General features: G+C 43.6%; 1 protein-coding gene across 5 annotated transcripts in view; it reads right to left on the bottom strand.

Moving 5' to 3' along the window:
- TMEM68 (transmembrane protein 68) overlaps window positions 1-17,923 on the bottom strand; it is a 128,916-nt gene that overhangs the window by 27,843 nt on the left and 83,150 nt on the right. For all 5 annotated transcript variants that reach the window (XM_078687297.1, XM_078687298.1, XM_078687299.1 and 2 more), the window contains 2 exons: window positions 16,637-16,697; window positions 15,883-16,022 (listed from right to left, as the gene is read on the bottom strand). In XM_078687297.1, coding sequence (XP_078543423.1) covers window positions 15,883-16,022; window positions 16,637-16,697 — 201 coding nt within the window. The remainder of the gene's footprint in view (window positions 1-15,882; window positions 16,023-16,636; window positions 16,698-17,923) is intronic.

The raw sequence follows: 17,923 nt of genomic DNA, 5'->3' as shown, positions 1-17,923 counted from the left end.
GAACGATTTTATATTTTTTTTGGGTTTTTTTGGGGGGGGGGGGAGAAAACAAAAAACAGGCATTGAAAAGGGCTCAACAGGAGCAAAAAAAAAAATTACTGAGGGCGGTTAGGGCAATTATGATGTTCATACGCCAGGTTGATAGCATTTATGCTCATATTGCCACATGCTAACAACGCACGACAGTGCATACAAGTGTGGATCATGTGGCCAAAATTTTCTTGTATGTTTGGCACAGTTTCCCGTGCCTCTGCTGGTGTCAATGAAATGGATATTCTTGATCTGGCCACAGGAGTTGATCTTGGATTTTCCTGCAAATCCCGTATTTCCGCCCGGCTATAATTGAGTGGATGCTTCCTGGTCATGTGCCTGTGCATAGTATGGTTCCCATAACTATATTTCTTATCCGTCCCTCTGGATAATTTTTCTTTACAGATGAGGCAGGTGACATACCTCGCATTCACTTTTTTTTGGCCAGGAGGGATCGAATAAAACTGCCAGATGAAACTGGCTTTCTTATGGGAAACCCGGGGCACCTCTTCTAAGAACTGTGGTTCTCCTCCCTCCTCTTCATCCATTTCTTCCTCTTCCTCCTCAGTGTTGGTCATGACCTGGGGAGGTGGTCCTCTCTTCCCATGAGGAGATGGAGGTGGTGGTGGGGGTGCACCAGCTGAAGCAACTACTGAAGCCATTTCTGATATAGTAATAAAGGTCTTCCTCTCACAATGATGAAAGTCAGAGTGAGGAAAGAAGGAGGGGTTTTCATCATTTGGGAAAAACAATACTTCTCAACCAATGAAAAGTGTTATTTTTAGGTCACCTGACCTAGCCTTACATGATTATGAAACCAAAAGTGAAATGAACCAATGAAAAGTGTTATTAACAAGTCACATGACCTGTTATGCTTACGTTACGCGCTCCGGTCCGCGCCCCGGATAGCTTCCGGGTAGCTGCGCTTCGCGCCTCGGTCCGCGCCCCGGGGCACTTCCGGGTGCGCTAACGCGGTACGTCACAAGACGCATTACGCGGCAACGCGATACGTCGCGCTTTCGCGACGCGCATCGCTTCCGGGGAGCTGCGTTTCGCGCCTCGGTCCGCGCCCCGGGGCACTTCCGGGTGCGCTAACGCAGTACGTCATAAGACGCATTACGCGGCAACGCGATACCGTCACTATGTTGATTTCTTACCGGTTCGCGGACCGGGTCGCGGCATCAATTTGAGCTAACGGAAAGCTTCCCGGTTCGCGGACCGGGAGCGAAACAAAAAAAATATTTAAAAAAAATTATTAATAAACATATAAAATATATTTTTGGATTTAAAGAAGAATACATTTTACAGCTATAGATATTAGCTTTTAAAAAACCAATGAAATTCACTGAAAAAACCATAGGTTATAGACCATATATAGTTAGGAATTAGCATTTACAAAACCTTGAAAATTCACTGAAAAAACCATAGGTTATACACCATATATAGTTAGGAATTAGCATTTAAAAAACCTTATTTTACTCACACAAAACCAATGAAATTCCATATATAGTTAGTTGTACTAACTATATATCGCGCACCCGCAATCCACTGCTGATCATGTCACATATTACATCATTCATGACATGGTCCGTGACATCACTGATGACATCACTGATGACATCTCAAATGACATCTCAAATGACATCACTGATGACATCTCAAATGACATCACTGATGACATCACTGATGACAACATCCAGTGACTGTATTTTTCTGTAAAGTTAAAATATGTCTTACATATTTAAGAATGAGTGGATGTATAAGTGTCTGGATGAAGGATTTAGTAGGTGCATGACTGACTGTATGAGTGATTGGTTAAATGTGTGACATGATCAGCAGTGGATTGCGGGTGTGCGATATATAGTTAGTACAACTAACTATATATGGAATTTCATTGGTTTTATGTGAGTAAAATAAGGTTTTGTAAATGCTAATTCCTAACTATATATGGTCTATAACCTATGGTTTTTTCAGTGAATATATATATATATATATATATATATATATATATATATATATATATATATATATATATATAATACAATTTTTTTTTTTTTTGAAAACCTTTATTGTGCAGATATAGCTTACAAATACGGGCCTACAACCCATCGGGCCGGCCACCACACTGTATTAGCACGTAGGCCAGGAAAGAAGCTCCAGCGGGTCTCCGATATAACAGATGCAATAAGGCGAGGCAGAAAGCCACAAGGAAACCACCATGAGAAGGAAAAGTGAAGGTTAATTTTATAATACAATAGGGTGAATAGCAGGAATAGTGCAGTTATTAGGGTCCAAAAGTCCGTGGCGGGCTGTCAGCAAGCAGTAAAACAATACACAGCGAATTTAAAAAAGAACAGCTATATTATAGCAAAAGCAAAACGTAAGTCCCACATCTGCAAGCAAGTCCAACCACTGCCCAACGCCCACCCGTTACTACAAAAATACGCAGCAATACATAAAAAGGAAGTCAGGATTGCAATACAAAGAGCCATCCGCTACATCAAGAAAGGGAGAAAGAAGGGAAAAAAAAAAAAAAGGGAAAGGACGTCAAGAAAAAGGGTAGAAAAAACAGGGAAAAGAGAACGCGGCACCACGTCATGCGCCCCTTGGCAAGCAAAGCATACAAAAGAAAGGTCAGCCAATGGAACCGAAGGAAATAGGAGTAGTGGATGCACAATGAACATCGGTGGCAGGGAGGTCATGAGGCCCACGCTGGCAAAAACACCCCAAGAGGACTACATGTAGACGCAGCGTCCAGAAAATAGGGTACATAAGAGCCATAGAACCAAGAACAAAGAACAAAGAAAAAACAAAAAGACAGACCCCCCCCCCCACCCACCCCACCCTGCACCCCTGCAGAAGGCTACGGCCTACCCCCCCAGCAGCGTGCCTGTCGCCCTAACAGGAAACACGAAATATAGAAGAGTCAAAAAGTAAGGAGGAAACCACATAGGCAAAAAGAGGAAGGGGAAAGGAAGGGAAGAAAAAAAAATCTCTAGTGGGAGAGGAGACACATAATCAAAACTATCAGCTCCCAACCCCCCGTTCGAACACATTTTAGATCTCACGAGAAGCTAAAAGTCATTTAAAAAAACAGGCACCAGGAATATGAAGAGGAATCGATCATACACGTACAGCTGCAAGGTGGTCATCGGCCATGCCACGAAGTAATAGTCCGGCGGTACAAGTGTAACTCATCCCTGTCCTCGTCTGTCCAGTGCCGTGGGCACAGAGTGCACAAAGAACCAGAACATGAGGGGCCAGAGGTGAAAAGCAGGGATTCCAATCGTCGATACACCACACAAGTCATAACGGCTTCGGACCGGATAAACAAGAAAGGACAGCAACAGCAGCAAGCAACTCAAGCATAGCTCCGCCGACCAAGGGGAAAAAAATCGCCCCGGTGAGACAGTTACAGGATCTCCGTTCGGCAGGGCGAGGCAAAAAAACACCGGGAAACCCGGCTAGACAGACCCAGACAGATCTCGGCTGGAGGCCCTCCAGTACATCCACCACAGGGAAGAACTCCTGACGATACAAGGCAGTAGGCATCTGTACGTCCAAACCAGCGGTGGCCCCGGTGTCTTCAATTTCCAAGAAGGACCCCGCAGCACACTGAAGCGGTGGAACCGCACACGCAGGGGACGGCCCAACGAGCCCGGTACCAAGACCACCATCCGGCCCAGCGACAGGTACAGTCATGGAAGCACGCCAGGAACACAAGGCGGCGAAGACGTCGCCAACTGTAGGCTCACCTTTACGGTATTCAGCAAACGTGCCGTGCGGCCAGCCGATGTCGACATCTCCAACTGGGCGTAGATACAGGGCGCAGGCCGCCATCTTTTTAGCCCGGCGAGGCCTCGGCAATCTCCGACCCCAATCCGGCCACCGGCGGGGCTCGATGAAATCCAGCCGGCGACAAGCAATGGAACCTCCAGGGCAGAAAGGCGGGCCACCAGAATATTGAGGCAGCCGGCGCCACCGACCCACAGGCGCCGCCCGCCAAGACCGGGCGGAGGGTTTCAAGATGGCCGGACAGGAGAACAAAGGGGAGACGAGTCGCCCATGCGGTCAACCCCCATCCGCGGAAGGCAGCGCTCCACCACCAGGTCCCCGGAGAGCCAGACCAGGCCCGGTCAGTCGCCACCGGTCCAACCGCACAGTGGCCGCTCCCACTCCTCCACCAAGGGGTGGCCCCGGCGCTCCGCACCGCCCGGGCGCCGCAGACGAGTCCCAGGCCCGCCCGCCCCGGAGGCTCCGAAGCGAACAAGGGCACAGCTCAAGATCCGCGGCACCTAGGATCATCCGGAGCAGACGGTAAGTGCCAGCAAAACGTCATAATTCCATATTCCATCAAATAAGACTTCTCGGGGCAGGAGAAGGCGCAGGATAGATAGTTCAAGCAGGAAGGCTGACGGAGCCGAGCTACAACGCGGCCATCACGGTTGCGAGCTTGGCTCCTCCCATATAATACAAATTTAAATAACAAACCAAACCACATTCACTGGATGATGTCATCAGTGATGTCATTTGAGATGTCATCAATGATGTCACTGACCATGTCATGAATGATGTAATATGTGACATCAACAGTGGATTGCGGGCGAGCAAGTTATAGTTAGCAGAACTAACTAACGGAGGAATTTCAATGGTTTTGTACGAGTGAAATGTCTAGCTAACTAACAGCCCTGAAACCTATGTTACTTTCAGTGAATTTCTATGGTTTTTTAAATGCTAATTCCTAACTATAACATGTCTGAAACCTATGTTTTTTTCAGTGGGGAAAAAAAAAGTCAAATTGAATATGTATATGAAGTCTTAGTGTTGTTTTTACAATCCTTTTATATTGTATATTAATTGTGCCCTGGGTTTCTCCTGCTTATGCTCCCGTATCTTGGGGGGTTCGGGTAGTTAATTATCATGTGTTATGGCTGCCACTGATGTAATCTATTCTCGTATATTATTGATGCAGGCTCTTGATGATATATTTTATCTTGCCCTTTTGCATTTCCCCTATTTTTGTAACCCATCTGACGTATGTATGTTTTTATTGTGCGTTTATGGCTGTAAAGCCGAAATGAAGTATTTTGACTGGAGATTATATATATATATATATATATATATATATATATATATATATATATATATATATACATACATACATACACACTGAAAAAACCATAGGTTTCACACCAGTTATAGTTAGGTGGAAATTTTACTCGCATAAAACCATTGAAATTCCCACGTTATAGTTAGTTGGACTCACGATAACTTGCGTGTGCAATGCACTGCTGATGACGTCACATATTACATCACTCATGACATGGTCAGTGACATCACTGATGACAACATCCTTGTGATAAAGTGGCAGACCTCCTATCAGCATAAAATAACCTTTGACACATTCAAAAATAGAAACTAACATTTTCTTAAAAAAGGAGAAACCAATTACAACAACTTATTAGGTAATTCCAACATCTACAACACATCCACTCATTCACCAACAGTTCTATATAGTCACTCATGCATGTACTTACTCATCATATGTACTCATACACCTATACATCCTGTTACAAACTAATACTCATCCATATAGTTACTCACACACAAATTCACACATGCAAATAAACTATCAAAAAACCATTTACTTGATTATACTGCTATATACACATACTTCTACAGAAACTGAAACATATTTACTCTCTTAAACAATCAATCAATTATAAAAACACATACTCACTAACCCACCCATACACACAATCATCCACCCATAGTCTTGCACACATGCTGTCTTCAAAATACATACAAATAGTGAGTCACTCATTCATGCATCTGTGCTCTAAGTAATATCCCCCACCGAACCATACAGACACTGATACTCAAAAAAACAACTAATAACCCATATACACACTCATGTAGCTACTCACCAACCCATGCAGCCACTTATACACAAAGTGAGACACAGATATTTAAATATTTAAACATTACTCGCTAATATATGTATTCACTAAGATACATTTAATAAGTCAGTTAACCAATCAATTTTACACAAAAAAACCATCCATTTAGACATTTATTTACCCATTTATTCTTCCATCAACCTTTAGATATACATATATAAAAAATATGTATTTTTCAGAAAGATACACATTCACTGGATGATGTCATCAGTGATGTCATTTGAGATGTCATGAGTGATGTCATGAGTGATGTCACTGACCATGTCATGAGTGATGTAATATGTGACGTCATCAGCAGTGCATTGCACGCGCAAGTTATAGTGAGTCCAACTAACTATAACGTGGGAATTTCAATGGTTTTATGCGAGTAAAATTTCCACCTAACTATAACTGGTGTGAAACCTATGGTTTATTCAGTGAATTTAATAGGTTTTTTAAATGCTAATTCCTAACTATAACTGGTGTGAAACCTATGGTTTTTTCAGTGAATATATATGATGATTTAAACATCTGATACCTGTTCTCTGGAGAGGAGGTCTGCGCCTGCTTAAACTGCTACAAGAAGCAGTTGGGATCCTTCGTTTCATTATATATATATATATATATATATATATATATATATATATATATATATATATATATATATATAAATTTCTATGGCAAATGAAACCCCTCATTTTGTTCCTTTTCAAATTAAATGTATTAAGTGTTACCACTTTATTCCAATCAAGATGACTTCAGGTGTGCCATACTTTTGTCATAAGTAAGACTGTTAGCGCTCTAGTTGTTCTTTAGAACACTCTGGGACATTCTGTCATTGGGCTATAGTTGGGCTACATTTGTTTTTTTTTGTCTCTGGTGGCCATCTTTGGGCTACATTGGGCTACATTTGGGCTCTAACATATATATATAGCCCAATGTAGCCCAATATATATTTTTTCAAAGTTAATTTTCGTAAAAACCACTGGAGCATATATCTTGAGACATAGCAAAGGCACATCGGGGTACCAGTCCCTAAAATTTTGCCAAGTTTGGTGGAAATCCATTCAGCCGTTCGGGCTAAAAGTGAGTCCAACCGCCCTATGGAAATTAACATGGGGAAAACACGTTTTGGGACCCCCCTTTTATCTCGGCCCCCGCTTGACGGATCCCCCCAAAACTTTCAGGGAAGGAGCGGAGCGCAGCGAGGCAAAGTTAAGGAAAATTACAGGCAGATCCCTCATTCGGCGCCAAAGTTATTCCCAATAGAATGTAGCGGATTTCCTATGGAAAACGATCCCAACTATAACTACCTACTGGCGACTGCCAGTAGTATGTGTGTGTATATATATATATATATATATATATATATATATATATATATATATATATATATATATATATATATATATATATATATATATATATATATATATGCAATTCCGGTACGTTGATTATAGTTACAACAAGCATTTTGCGTCCTTCAACACTGAGCACCTTTAATAGGACTGCCTAAAGAGTCCAATAGGATGATCACGACCAACTGCTCATTACTGTAATAAATATAAAAACTAGGGGCTCTTGTGATTTAGCGGTGAAGCCTCTCCTCTTCCTTGGAAGGATGTGGCAGAGAGAAGCAAGCAGGGATCAGAAACTTTTCAGGCAAAAGATGCCAGAGTTCACCAAGTACCAACTTGTCCGAGTAGAAGGAAGCTCATCGAGGCTGCACGGACAGTGCCTGCATTTCAATGACAGCACCTTAAGTTCACCAACAAGAGAAGTGATTGCATTAAGATGGTTAAACAGTCTGCAACATCAAAGAACATATATGCATAGGCTCAATAGGCACACACATCAAAAAGCAAGGCTCAAGTTAAGGACCCACTGCGGCTTAATAAAGGGAGCAAGTGGAAACATAAATAAGCACCCAAAAAAAATGCATCACAACTTGTAAATTGAACAGAGTGCTGATCAGGCAAAAGCAGCAAGACCAATAAGGCAGACAAGTAACCTTTAACAGTGCCCCCAGCAAAACCCTTGCTAGACCAAAGAGCACAATCAGGAAAGCTTCAGAAAGTAGGTTTAAAACCGATTGACTTGACAGCCCTCGCACAAGGCAATAAACTTAGCCCAGCAGAAAAAAATCACATCAACTTCTACAAGAGGATCAAATCCACTCTTTTGGATCCGCTCAGCCTCCACACACAGAAGTGTAGGTTGTGGAGGTTTGTGTGCTGAACCCTGCCCTGTTCCCGTGGCAGATGGTCTTCCTGAACAAGAACCTGACTCAGCTGATTGGAGTAAAAGACCTTCTGAGCCCAGACCGGGGCTATCAGGAAGAGCAGAAGACAATATCTTCTGATCTTCAGATTTTGGGGAAGTGACAGCAGAGCCAGAAACATGCAACAAAGACCAGAGTCCACCGGAATGGGAATTGCATCTCCCATGGAACTGTAAGGCAATAACTCCAGAGAGCAAAGGACCAGACAATGAATGCTCTTGGCGGTAGCAAAAACATCTACCCAAGGCATGCCTCACTGGTCGAAGAGGCCTTGAACTACCTCTGGATGCAGACGCACATGGTTCGCTAAAGGACTTTGACTTCTGCTGAGCTTGTTCGATTTCAGTTCAGGAAATCTGCCAGAGGGTTACCAGTTAGGGAAATTCCTAGAAGGTCCAGCCAGTGCTACAGTCTCAATGCCTACTAGCAAAGGACATGACCCCACAATGCTCTGTTTCAATACCACATGCGCTCATCTTGTCGAACACAAGCGGAAGAGGGCTGTCACCGACTGAAGGCAGTAAGGCCATGACAGCCTGCTGGATACCACACAGTTCCTCAATACGGATGTAGCACCTTGGCTTCAGCAGAGTCCAGAGGCCTCTGAGCTCCACCACATCCAGTTGGCTTCCCCAGCCCAGAGTAAATGCATCTGTACAGAGTACGGCCTGCTGCAAGTCAGTCTGGAAACCATCATCTACAATTCAAGGTCCCAGGCTATGTTATCTGACACGTGGATGCCATCCATGAGGCAACCCAAATGCCGAGTCCATTTAAAGAAGAGGTTCCATTGCAGTGTGTGCTTGTGCCAGTAAGCACGAGGCTCCAGAAGGGTACCAAAGGTCAGGAGACGAAGAAGCCTCAGAACCATGCAGGCCAGAACACAGGACTGAGCCTGAAATATCGGGCTCATATCCTGAATGTCCCAAATTTTCCACGAAAGCGGAAAACATTTCTAGGCCACCATGTCTAGGACCGCCCCAGCGGTGATCACCCCCGATTTTTTGGACTGAGGCTGCTTTTTTTTTCAACTGAGTGTGCACTTAGGCCTGCTAATCAGACCTCAGTGCCAGCACTTTGACCCTAAGTGGTAAAAGTTAACTTACTTAAAGGTCCCTAGTTTATGGTACCAGGGACACCTAGGACTTGCAAGTTTAAATATCCCTTGAGGGCTGCAGTACTTGTGTCACCACAAGTGTGACAAAGTAAAACATGGCTCCCACCCTGCCACTGCCGATTTGTAGAGCCATTTAAACTAATGGCAACGCCCATAAAATAAATGTTAGAAATGGGGGTCTCTAGTTGGCAGAGGTAGGTACCTTTGTCCAAGTAAGGACCCTTGCTTCTGGCACGGGTAAGGGGGATACACTTCTAAAATAACCCATGCTCACCCCTTTGGTAGCTTGGCATGAGCAGACAGGTTTATTTCGGAGGCAGTGTGTAAAGCATTTGTGAACACATACTGCAATACAGTGAAAACACTTCCAATGGACAACACACCAGTTTAGAAAAATAGGTTATCTTTATCTAAACCAAAACAAGACCAAACAACAAAATCCACAACACAGTAATACAAATATGACTTTCAGATGGTAGAAATAGTTCAGTTCAAAGCAAATTGCAGAGGCAAAACTTTTCACACAAATTACCTTGGATGCGTTGTGCATACCACCAAAAAGGGTCACAGGGAAGGTGATGAGTCAGTTCCTTATACTCAGAGAAGGTGATGTGTGTGTTCCTTGCTCCGGGGGAGGTGATGTGTCGGTTCCGTAATGCTGTGCCGAGAGGTGATGTGTCGGTTCCTTATCGGAGAGGAGGTGATGCGTTGGTTTCTTACAGCATGGAGAGGTGATGCATAGGTTTCTTACTGCGTCCGACAGAGATGACACAGACTTGGCGCCTTGATGCAATGCAATGAACCGGGACAATGTGTGGGTTCGTGCAGTCGCACAGCAGGCCTTGCGTCGGAATCGTTGCAGTGACCTCGGACTTCGGGCTTGGTTTTGTGCATCCACACAGCAGGCCTTGCGTCGGAATCAGTGCGGTGACCCCGGACTTCGGTGGCCTCGATGCAGTGATTTCTTGAACCGCGGGCAGGCGCTGCGATGATTTTTGCAGCGATGCGTCGGAAACAGGTGCGGATGCATCACGCTTCTCTTTGCGTACAAGGCTCCCTCCTCCATAGCCACGGTAGGGTGAGAAAGCATATCAGTATCTGGAGAGGTAGCCAGTCCATTGGCTTCACCCAGTTCCTCAACAGTCCATGCTAGGGTCTTCCTCATATGGCTAGTATTCCCCAGGGTCCAGCAGCCCCTCCTGTTCTTTCCAGAGTCCTAACCATAAGAAATAAGGCTCAGGCACTGATCTAGGCGGCAAGGTTCCTGTCGGCATCGGGAGATGCCCATCCGGCTCCGTATCGGAGTCGGGGATGACAATGGGGATGGTGCTGCTGGCGTCGCGGGAGCATCGGGACCGGCGTAGAAGAAAGTCGAGTTGGTACGACCGGTGCCGATTCGGATCCTGGAATGGATCCCCTGGAGCTGGAGTCACTGGTGCGGAACCAGATGGGGTTCCCTCTGACCCCACAGGATAAAAAGGGGCACCAGAGGGGTCGGGCTGCCCAAATTTGAGGCGCATGGCCTCATAGAATTCTTTTAGTTGGGCGGTGGTCACTCCGGCTCCTGGAAAGTCGGGGAGGCATGAAATCAGCCCAAGCGCAGGCTCTACCGCATAGTCAGTCCTCGTCTTGTTGGCCAATGGACGTGGAATGGAAGGACGACCTCAGACTCCACCAGCTCTTCTGTCAACTTTCTCTCGACCGGGACCTCTATTTACGTAGAGTCGCATGCCAGGTCGTGACCTTTCGTGACCGCTCCGTCAAGGCCTTTGGGTTTATGGTGCGGCAATTGGAGCACGCCTTCGAGTCGTGTTTGCACGCCAAACACCACATGAAGACAAAGTGCGGGTCCGTCACCGACTTCAGCAAATAATGGGCTCCACAGGGCCTAAATCCTGTCTTCCTTGATGACATCTTTCTAACACGCCAGGAGGAAATCCTCGGAAACACTCGACAAAACATCGAAAAAATCCAGCCGAACAATGACTATGGGGTAGTTCTTCTCCGGATCAGCGTTGGCTTGCGAAGAAAGAAAATAACGGACGTCAGCTAGGTGGCACTACAGAGGAGCCGTACAGGTCACTTCCGGCATGGCCGCTGCCACATGTGAAGCCGATTAGTACCACCTAGATTGTGGGGATACTGCACATGAAAAATCTTCTGGATCCAGCCTTGCACCTGGGAAATTCAAAGGTAAGGAATCAGCGGCTAGAAGTCTATCAGATTGAAAGTTCACCCTTCTGACTAGGATGCTAGGTACTTGGTCTGAAAAAGAAAGATGGCCAAAAAATCCTACCTATCTCTCTTGGCAGCTTGGATGAGCTGGAAAGGCCTGGTCACACAACCATTTTGAGGACAGACACAGGGATGGTTACTGGATTTTAAATAAATGGTCCAATTTACAGGCACAGGTTTTTCATTGTTCATGGAACAATACTTTAAGAACTCCTTTAATATATGCACAATAAAAAGTAAAACCAATTGAAATCACCCAGAGCCATAACTTAGGAATATAAACAATAATGGAGAGTACAAATACTGGGTACCAAATTTAAATCAATATGGACTATTTGTGATCAGCAACTGATCAAGATCACTGCTATTTGTAATTAATAAAACTAAAAAGGCCAATGCTATCAAAAGGAAGAGGATGGATCTACAGATACCCTGGCTATATTTTATGACTACTGTGGTATTGTTTGCAATCACTGCAATGATAGTAAAAGACTGCTAATAATGTGAGACCACAACACCTCTCATAGGTAATACGTTAATGGTACCCTAGGGGAAAAGGGCTGGTCTGCCTCAATGTTCATATTTAGGAGATTATTCCTGGTTAAAGTTAGGGTTGTGGTTGGTTAGGGTAGGGGATTCTTACTCAAATAATTTTTTTTGTTAGTTTTGAGGCCCCTGTAAAATATTTGTTATGTAGTGCAATTAAGCACACTGGGAAACAACAAACCTTGTGCTAGACTGTTTTCTTATTTAATCAATAAAGATTCGCTTTATATCAAAAATCTGGAGGGACCACTATATTACTTCTTGTGAACACTAGATGTTACTACTTGGTGTTGGAGAAAAGGCTATACTTCATTCGCATCCAGACTTGAATCACAAAAAGGGGAAATCTTTCACACAAAGGACATTACTCAAAGTTAAGACCATGAGTTTATGAATATGGAAAAAGGTTCAATGTAAGGACTGAAGCAGACTGGTGACAGCATGGAAACTTGAGTTATATTGATAGCATCACACGGATATGCTCTGATCTGGAGTCCTACATTGGACACACTAGTGTCTGTTAGGTTGGAGAATCTGCAGGAGGACGATGCTGATATAGTAATGACAGTGGACTGTGTTGAACACTGCAGAGGTCGAGGAGTAAAAGGAGTGAGGGGACATAGGTGAGGGATGTTGCATTGTGGACTACATGGATAAATGCCATTTGCTGCACTGTACCCTGAACCCTAAGCTGTAAAGGCGCAAGGAGGGTGCTCACAGAGCCAATAGCAAGTCCCTACTCAAAAATATTTCTGAGGAAAGAAAGGTGAATGGTTAGGCCACAGTTACAAGTTTATCTAGGTGAAAGCTTACAGTATTCAGACTTCGCCACCGCTAGGTGGCAGGGACACCTATAACCTGAAATTGGCAAAGTGGCAGGTATTAGACACACACTTCAAACACAGGCCTTCAAGACTCTGACCTGCTTGCGCATGAAATGCAGTGCCTAATGTGCATTTATTATTGCAAACAAAGGATTTACTTTTTTCAACACACACGAAGAATGACACTTTAAGCTCTATCAGAGAAGATAGGTAATCCCCTTCGGGTTTAAACCATTTAACTGTAAGCTATCTGGCATTAATGGTCTATGACACATTTTTTGCCAATAAAACTTCTATTCTTTTTTTATAAAGTTACAACAATGACTGGATGAATTATTTTTTTGTTTCGCCTCCGCAATTCAATGAGTTGTATGTAGTTCCTGCCCTCAAAATGGCTTCTCTGGGTGTATGGGCGAGCTGTTTTCCAAGCCAATGCACAAGTGCAAAGTTTCTTTTCCAGATGAATCATTCAATATTTGCCTCCTGTTGGCAGCAGAAGCAATTAGCAAATCTGTCGCCATACAATCGCTCAAAAACAATAGACTCTCTGGAGGGACTTTTTCCTACCAGCCTTTTATACAAGACTACGTAGATGCTGAAACATGAAGATCACAATAACAGCCTCTGACTAATCTGTCACCAAAGATAGATTATGTTTAAAAAGCAGATGTAAATTAAAACCTATCGAAATGATGTGGTAACTCAGTCGATAAAGGAATATCCGGTAGCTCTGCAGTCTTTTTGCATAATTTTGTAAATGAATTCAAAGGTTCGTTGGAGATGGCTTCATAGAATTTTTAAACAGGAAAAGTTGAAGAAACGGGATCCTCAAATCCATAATGATGGTGTGTCCAACACAGTTGAGATGCTACTGCAAATCAGTGACATTGGAAAGGAGTGCAGGGGTGAGCCTCCTCAACTAGATCGTATAATCTTTCCTTAATAGAGAAACAGTTTACCTATGAAGCCTTTCTTTGGTATACAAGGTCCGTGTGTTTCTCCTGAAGGTCGGGACAGTGAGTGAGGAATGGTTCAGCTTGTCTCTCAAATACATTGTGTGGTGGCCCTCGAGCTGCAGGAGCGATTGTTAGCCGCAGTACTGGAGACCGTGTGTAACAGTGTAATTAGTTAACATGTGATTCGACTCCAGCAGACTGAGTGCCTCAAGGTAGAAAAACACATTGTTGGTCCGGGATGGGCAGCAAAAAAAGATATCAAAGTAGGTGGTGATTGACATCTCAGCATTGACAATGGAGCGGATACAGATGTATATATTAAAGTGGAAGAACAAGTAGCTGTCAACTCAGAAAACCACCTGGATGTTACCTGAGTGGACCTCTGCTCAATAAGGTGAATGGATGAGACAGTCTCTGTTCTGCAGGCCTGCTGCTATACTTTTTTACAGCAGACACCCTATTTAACAACTAAAACAGGAGATGGGTAAGAGGCAGAATAGACTAAACTCCAGATCTTCAGAGAACAACATTTCTCAAGATAGAAAAAAACCTGTGCCGAACAAAGGCAAGAGTCAGAATTCCACAGATCAAAAGAACACGTGAGCTGCCAAGAACAAGCAGCCAGCAAAGTGAACATTGTGATGCAATGATTGACTCTCCTATTCTGCAATCTATGTATATGTATTGCCATCCATCTATCTTTTTCATATACTCCCACAAAACCTGTGAAATTCAGCAGATATAGTTATTTGAGATATCTTTAACTTACGCCCCCAGGGGTGACATATGTGTTAAAAAGGAAAGCTTCAGCCTGGCAAAAAGGTTTATTTGGCCAGGTTGAAGAGGCAGTTTTAAACTGCGCAGGCCTGAGCCATGTTTACAGGGCTACTTAAGTGGTGACACAAGGAGGCCCACTAGTAGTATTTAATTTACAGTTCCTAAATATGTGTACTACCACATTACAAGGAACTAACAAGTAAATTAAAGGTGCCAATTGGGTGCAAGTCCATGTTACCATATTATAGGGAGAAAGCACAAGCAATTTAGCACTGGTTAGCAGTGGTAGAGTGTAGAGTCTGAAGGCTAGCAAAAACAGGATGATTGAAGGCAACATGTTGGGGGAAAATGACGCCAAAGAGGTCAGAAATGAAAGAAATATAACCCTTTCAGCATCTTTTCACAGAGGATGAAAGATTTATTATATTTGTTTTGGACCATTCTAAACCCTATGCTTTGCAGACTATTAAGATTGCTCTTTAAAAAGAAAACCAACATGTTAGGTGGTTGGTAGGAGAGAGGGGCCATGGATTGTGGGACTGCTCCCGCCGTGGAGAAGTCACAGGACATTATACAGAGTAACATCCTTCTTGCCATGTCACTTTGGGTGCGCAAGCCCTGATAAGTTCAGGGGACAAGGAGAGCCTTTCAAATATATCCTGGAGGGTGAAAATGGATACCAAAGGAAGGTGGTTTCCATCTATTTTCTGATGAGTAGATCACTTCATTGTGCTCTTTGAGATGGGGTAGTGACAGGGGACTTGGGCACCAAACCCTTCTTGCCCCCTGCAGAAAAGCTCAAACCTGCCCCATTTCCCTTCGGCTTCGCTCGCAATCTCTCTTCCCATCAAATCTCTCTTCCCATCAATTCTCTCTCCTCTCCGGTCTCTGTCATCACTTTCTCTCTACCTTCCATGTTTTTCGTTCTTGAAGCTCCCCGTGCCTGTTGCAATTAACCTTGAGGAGCTGTGGAAAGTGTCAGATGCGCTAGAAGGAGCCTTGGGCTTTCAAAACTGGCATTCATGGTGGAATAAAAGGCCTGTCTAAAATGTCCAAATTATGTGCCCCTGTACTAAATCCAACAACAATTAAGGAGAATTTACAAAATGCATCCTCTGTCACAATTGCAAACACCAACTAAGAGGCAAACAGTGTTGGGCAACACTTTAAGAAGTACCTTTTCAGCTAGTTCTGGTGCCGTTAGATCTGGATCATATGGTATGGGATCTCCTAGGTATGTGCACAATTTGACTGGAAAACCTCCATAAATAGGGAGAAATGGGATTTTAAATGTTTCATATATCCATCGAAACAGACCTGCAAAAGTAAAGAAAAGCAAATACATTAATATGCATTTCAGACAGCAGCATGTTAACTACAGGTTTTGAAATACTCAAATGTGTTAATGGCTAATAAATAAATTGGGTAAACCTTATTAAGGCACTATGTCTCAATATGAAAGATTTTAAATGTATTCCTCTAAAACACGTTTTTTGCCAGAAAAATAAAGGTATCAATGGATTTCAATGTTGTAACAGTAGCCAAGAGCAGTATTCGTTTCCTACTGTAGGAAGAGCAGTACACCAAGAAAAGATTTCAAAACTTTTTCTCTAGCTTTAAAGACAATATTTTTTTAGGAATTAATATTTTGAGTTTATCTGGCATATTTTTAGCCATATTAGAAGGTTTGTCTTTGTTTTGAATCAAATAAATCCTAAAGCGGTTCACAAGATCAACCTGTATGGAAAATACTACCAGGGAATAACTTGTTTTGCAAATATAGTAAATAAGTATGCTGGTTTAAGGTGAAAGACAGCATAAACAAACAACCCCACTGCTACAATCCCCCATCGCTGACCAGAAATACAGTCAATTAATGAGGAATTTGATCACTGAAAAATGAAACATTGTGCCAAACTTATATCACTTACGGATTGCCCCAAGGGATCTAAATCCTTCACGAACATTTCTTGTGAACATTGGAATGATGGGCTATACCAACAAAAAAGAAAAAGATTAAGACACATATAAAATGTATGGTTTTACACGAAAGAACAACGCGTTGAATAGAAAACGTACTTTTGTATTTCTAAATTGTATCTTGGTTGTCCAGTTAATGGCAAAATACAGCAAGGGTGGGGGAGGAGAGGAGGGTTGTTAGTTTTTACATGCTGCAAAGGGTCAAGCATTCCTCCATAATGCCGAAACACATTTAAAGGTTGAAAAGTAAAGCTGGTGCCCACAAGAAAAATCAAAGGACATTATGTAGGTTGATACCGAAAGAACGGTGAAAATAAAACTGACCTCAGCAGCAATTTCTCATTCATGAGTTCAACATTTATAAGAGTACCGACAGGCTCCTGTGGAGATTACGTTTAATAAAAAAAAGCAAGACAGAACCAAGGTTTACCACAAAGAGACAGTAGAGTGGAGTTTGTAGCCCAAGAGTAAAGCGTATGACACTTTTCTGTGACCATAGAAAATGAAGAATTGCTTGGCTCCATATGCAGGCGAGCACGGTCAGGCAGCATAAAGAAGAGTATGCACATTTAAAGCAAGGTACATTGTGCACAAGTGAAGCAGATGGACAGTGAGAATGTGGACATGCAGGGGAGAAGTGGATGATGGTGAGTGAAGGGGCTGAAGCATTGTAAAGGCCTGAACAGATCTTGGCCATTTCACTTATCTTAGAGACAAGCTTAGGGTGGTTCATTTACAACCCTATTTGTACTACAGTGGTGTTGGACCTGTCAGCCTTAGGGTGGTCTTCCCCTGCCTTTTTGCCCTTGTGCCTCCCATTTTCACTGTACCTTTCTGTTGGACCTAAGACTCTGGGCGCCTCACCACTGCTAAACAGTGCTGAGGTGCAGGTGCTCTCCCCTAAAACCTGTGACGCTGGCATATCTGCCACAAGCCCCTGCTACTGCAGTATGGCTTAACTCTCCATAGGCTAGCATTGAGAACCCCCCTTATGGGCTAATTTCTGACAGGGACCCGATAGGTCTGTCATGTTTGGTCTTGTTGGACTCAGGGCGGGGCACCCTTTCCAATGATGTATGGGGTTTGGGCACTACAACGCTAGGGATCCCACTTTTCCTCCCTACACTTAGTCTGGCCATTGTAGACTCCCCTCTCCCCTCTGCATACTGATAGCCTGCCTGGGTTGGGAGGAGGAGTGGTGATTCACACCTTCCTCCCTGGATGGGCTGCCCCCTGTA

This window comes from Lissotriton helveticus, chromosome 4_1, assembly GCF_964261635.1.
Source record: "Lissotriton helveticus chromosome 4_1, aLisHel1.1, whole genome shotgun sequence".
Classification (NCBI taxonomy): Eukaryota; Metazoa; Chordata; class Amphibia; order Caudata; family Salamandridae; genus Lissotriton; species Lissotriton helveticus.
This window is presented reverse-complemented; position numbering and strand designations above follow the sequence as displayed.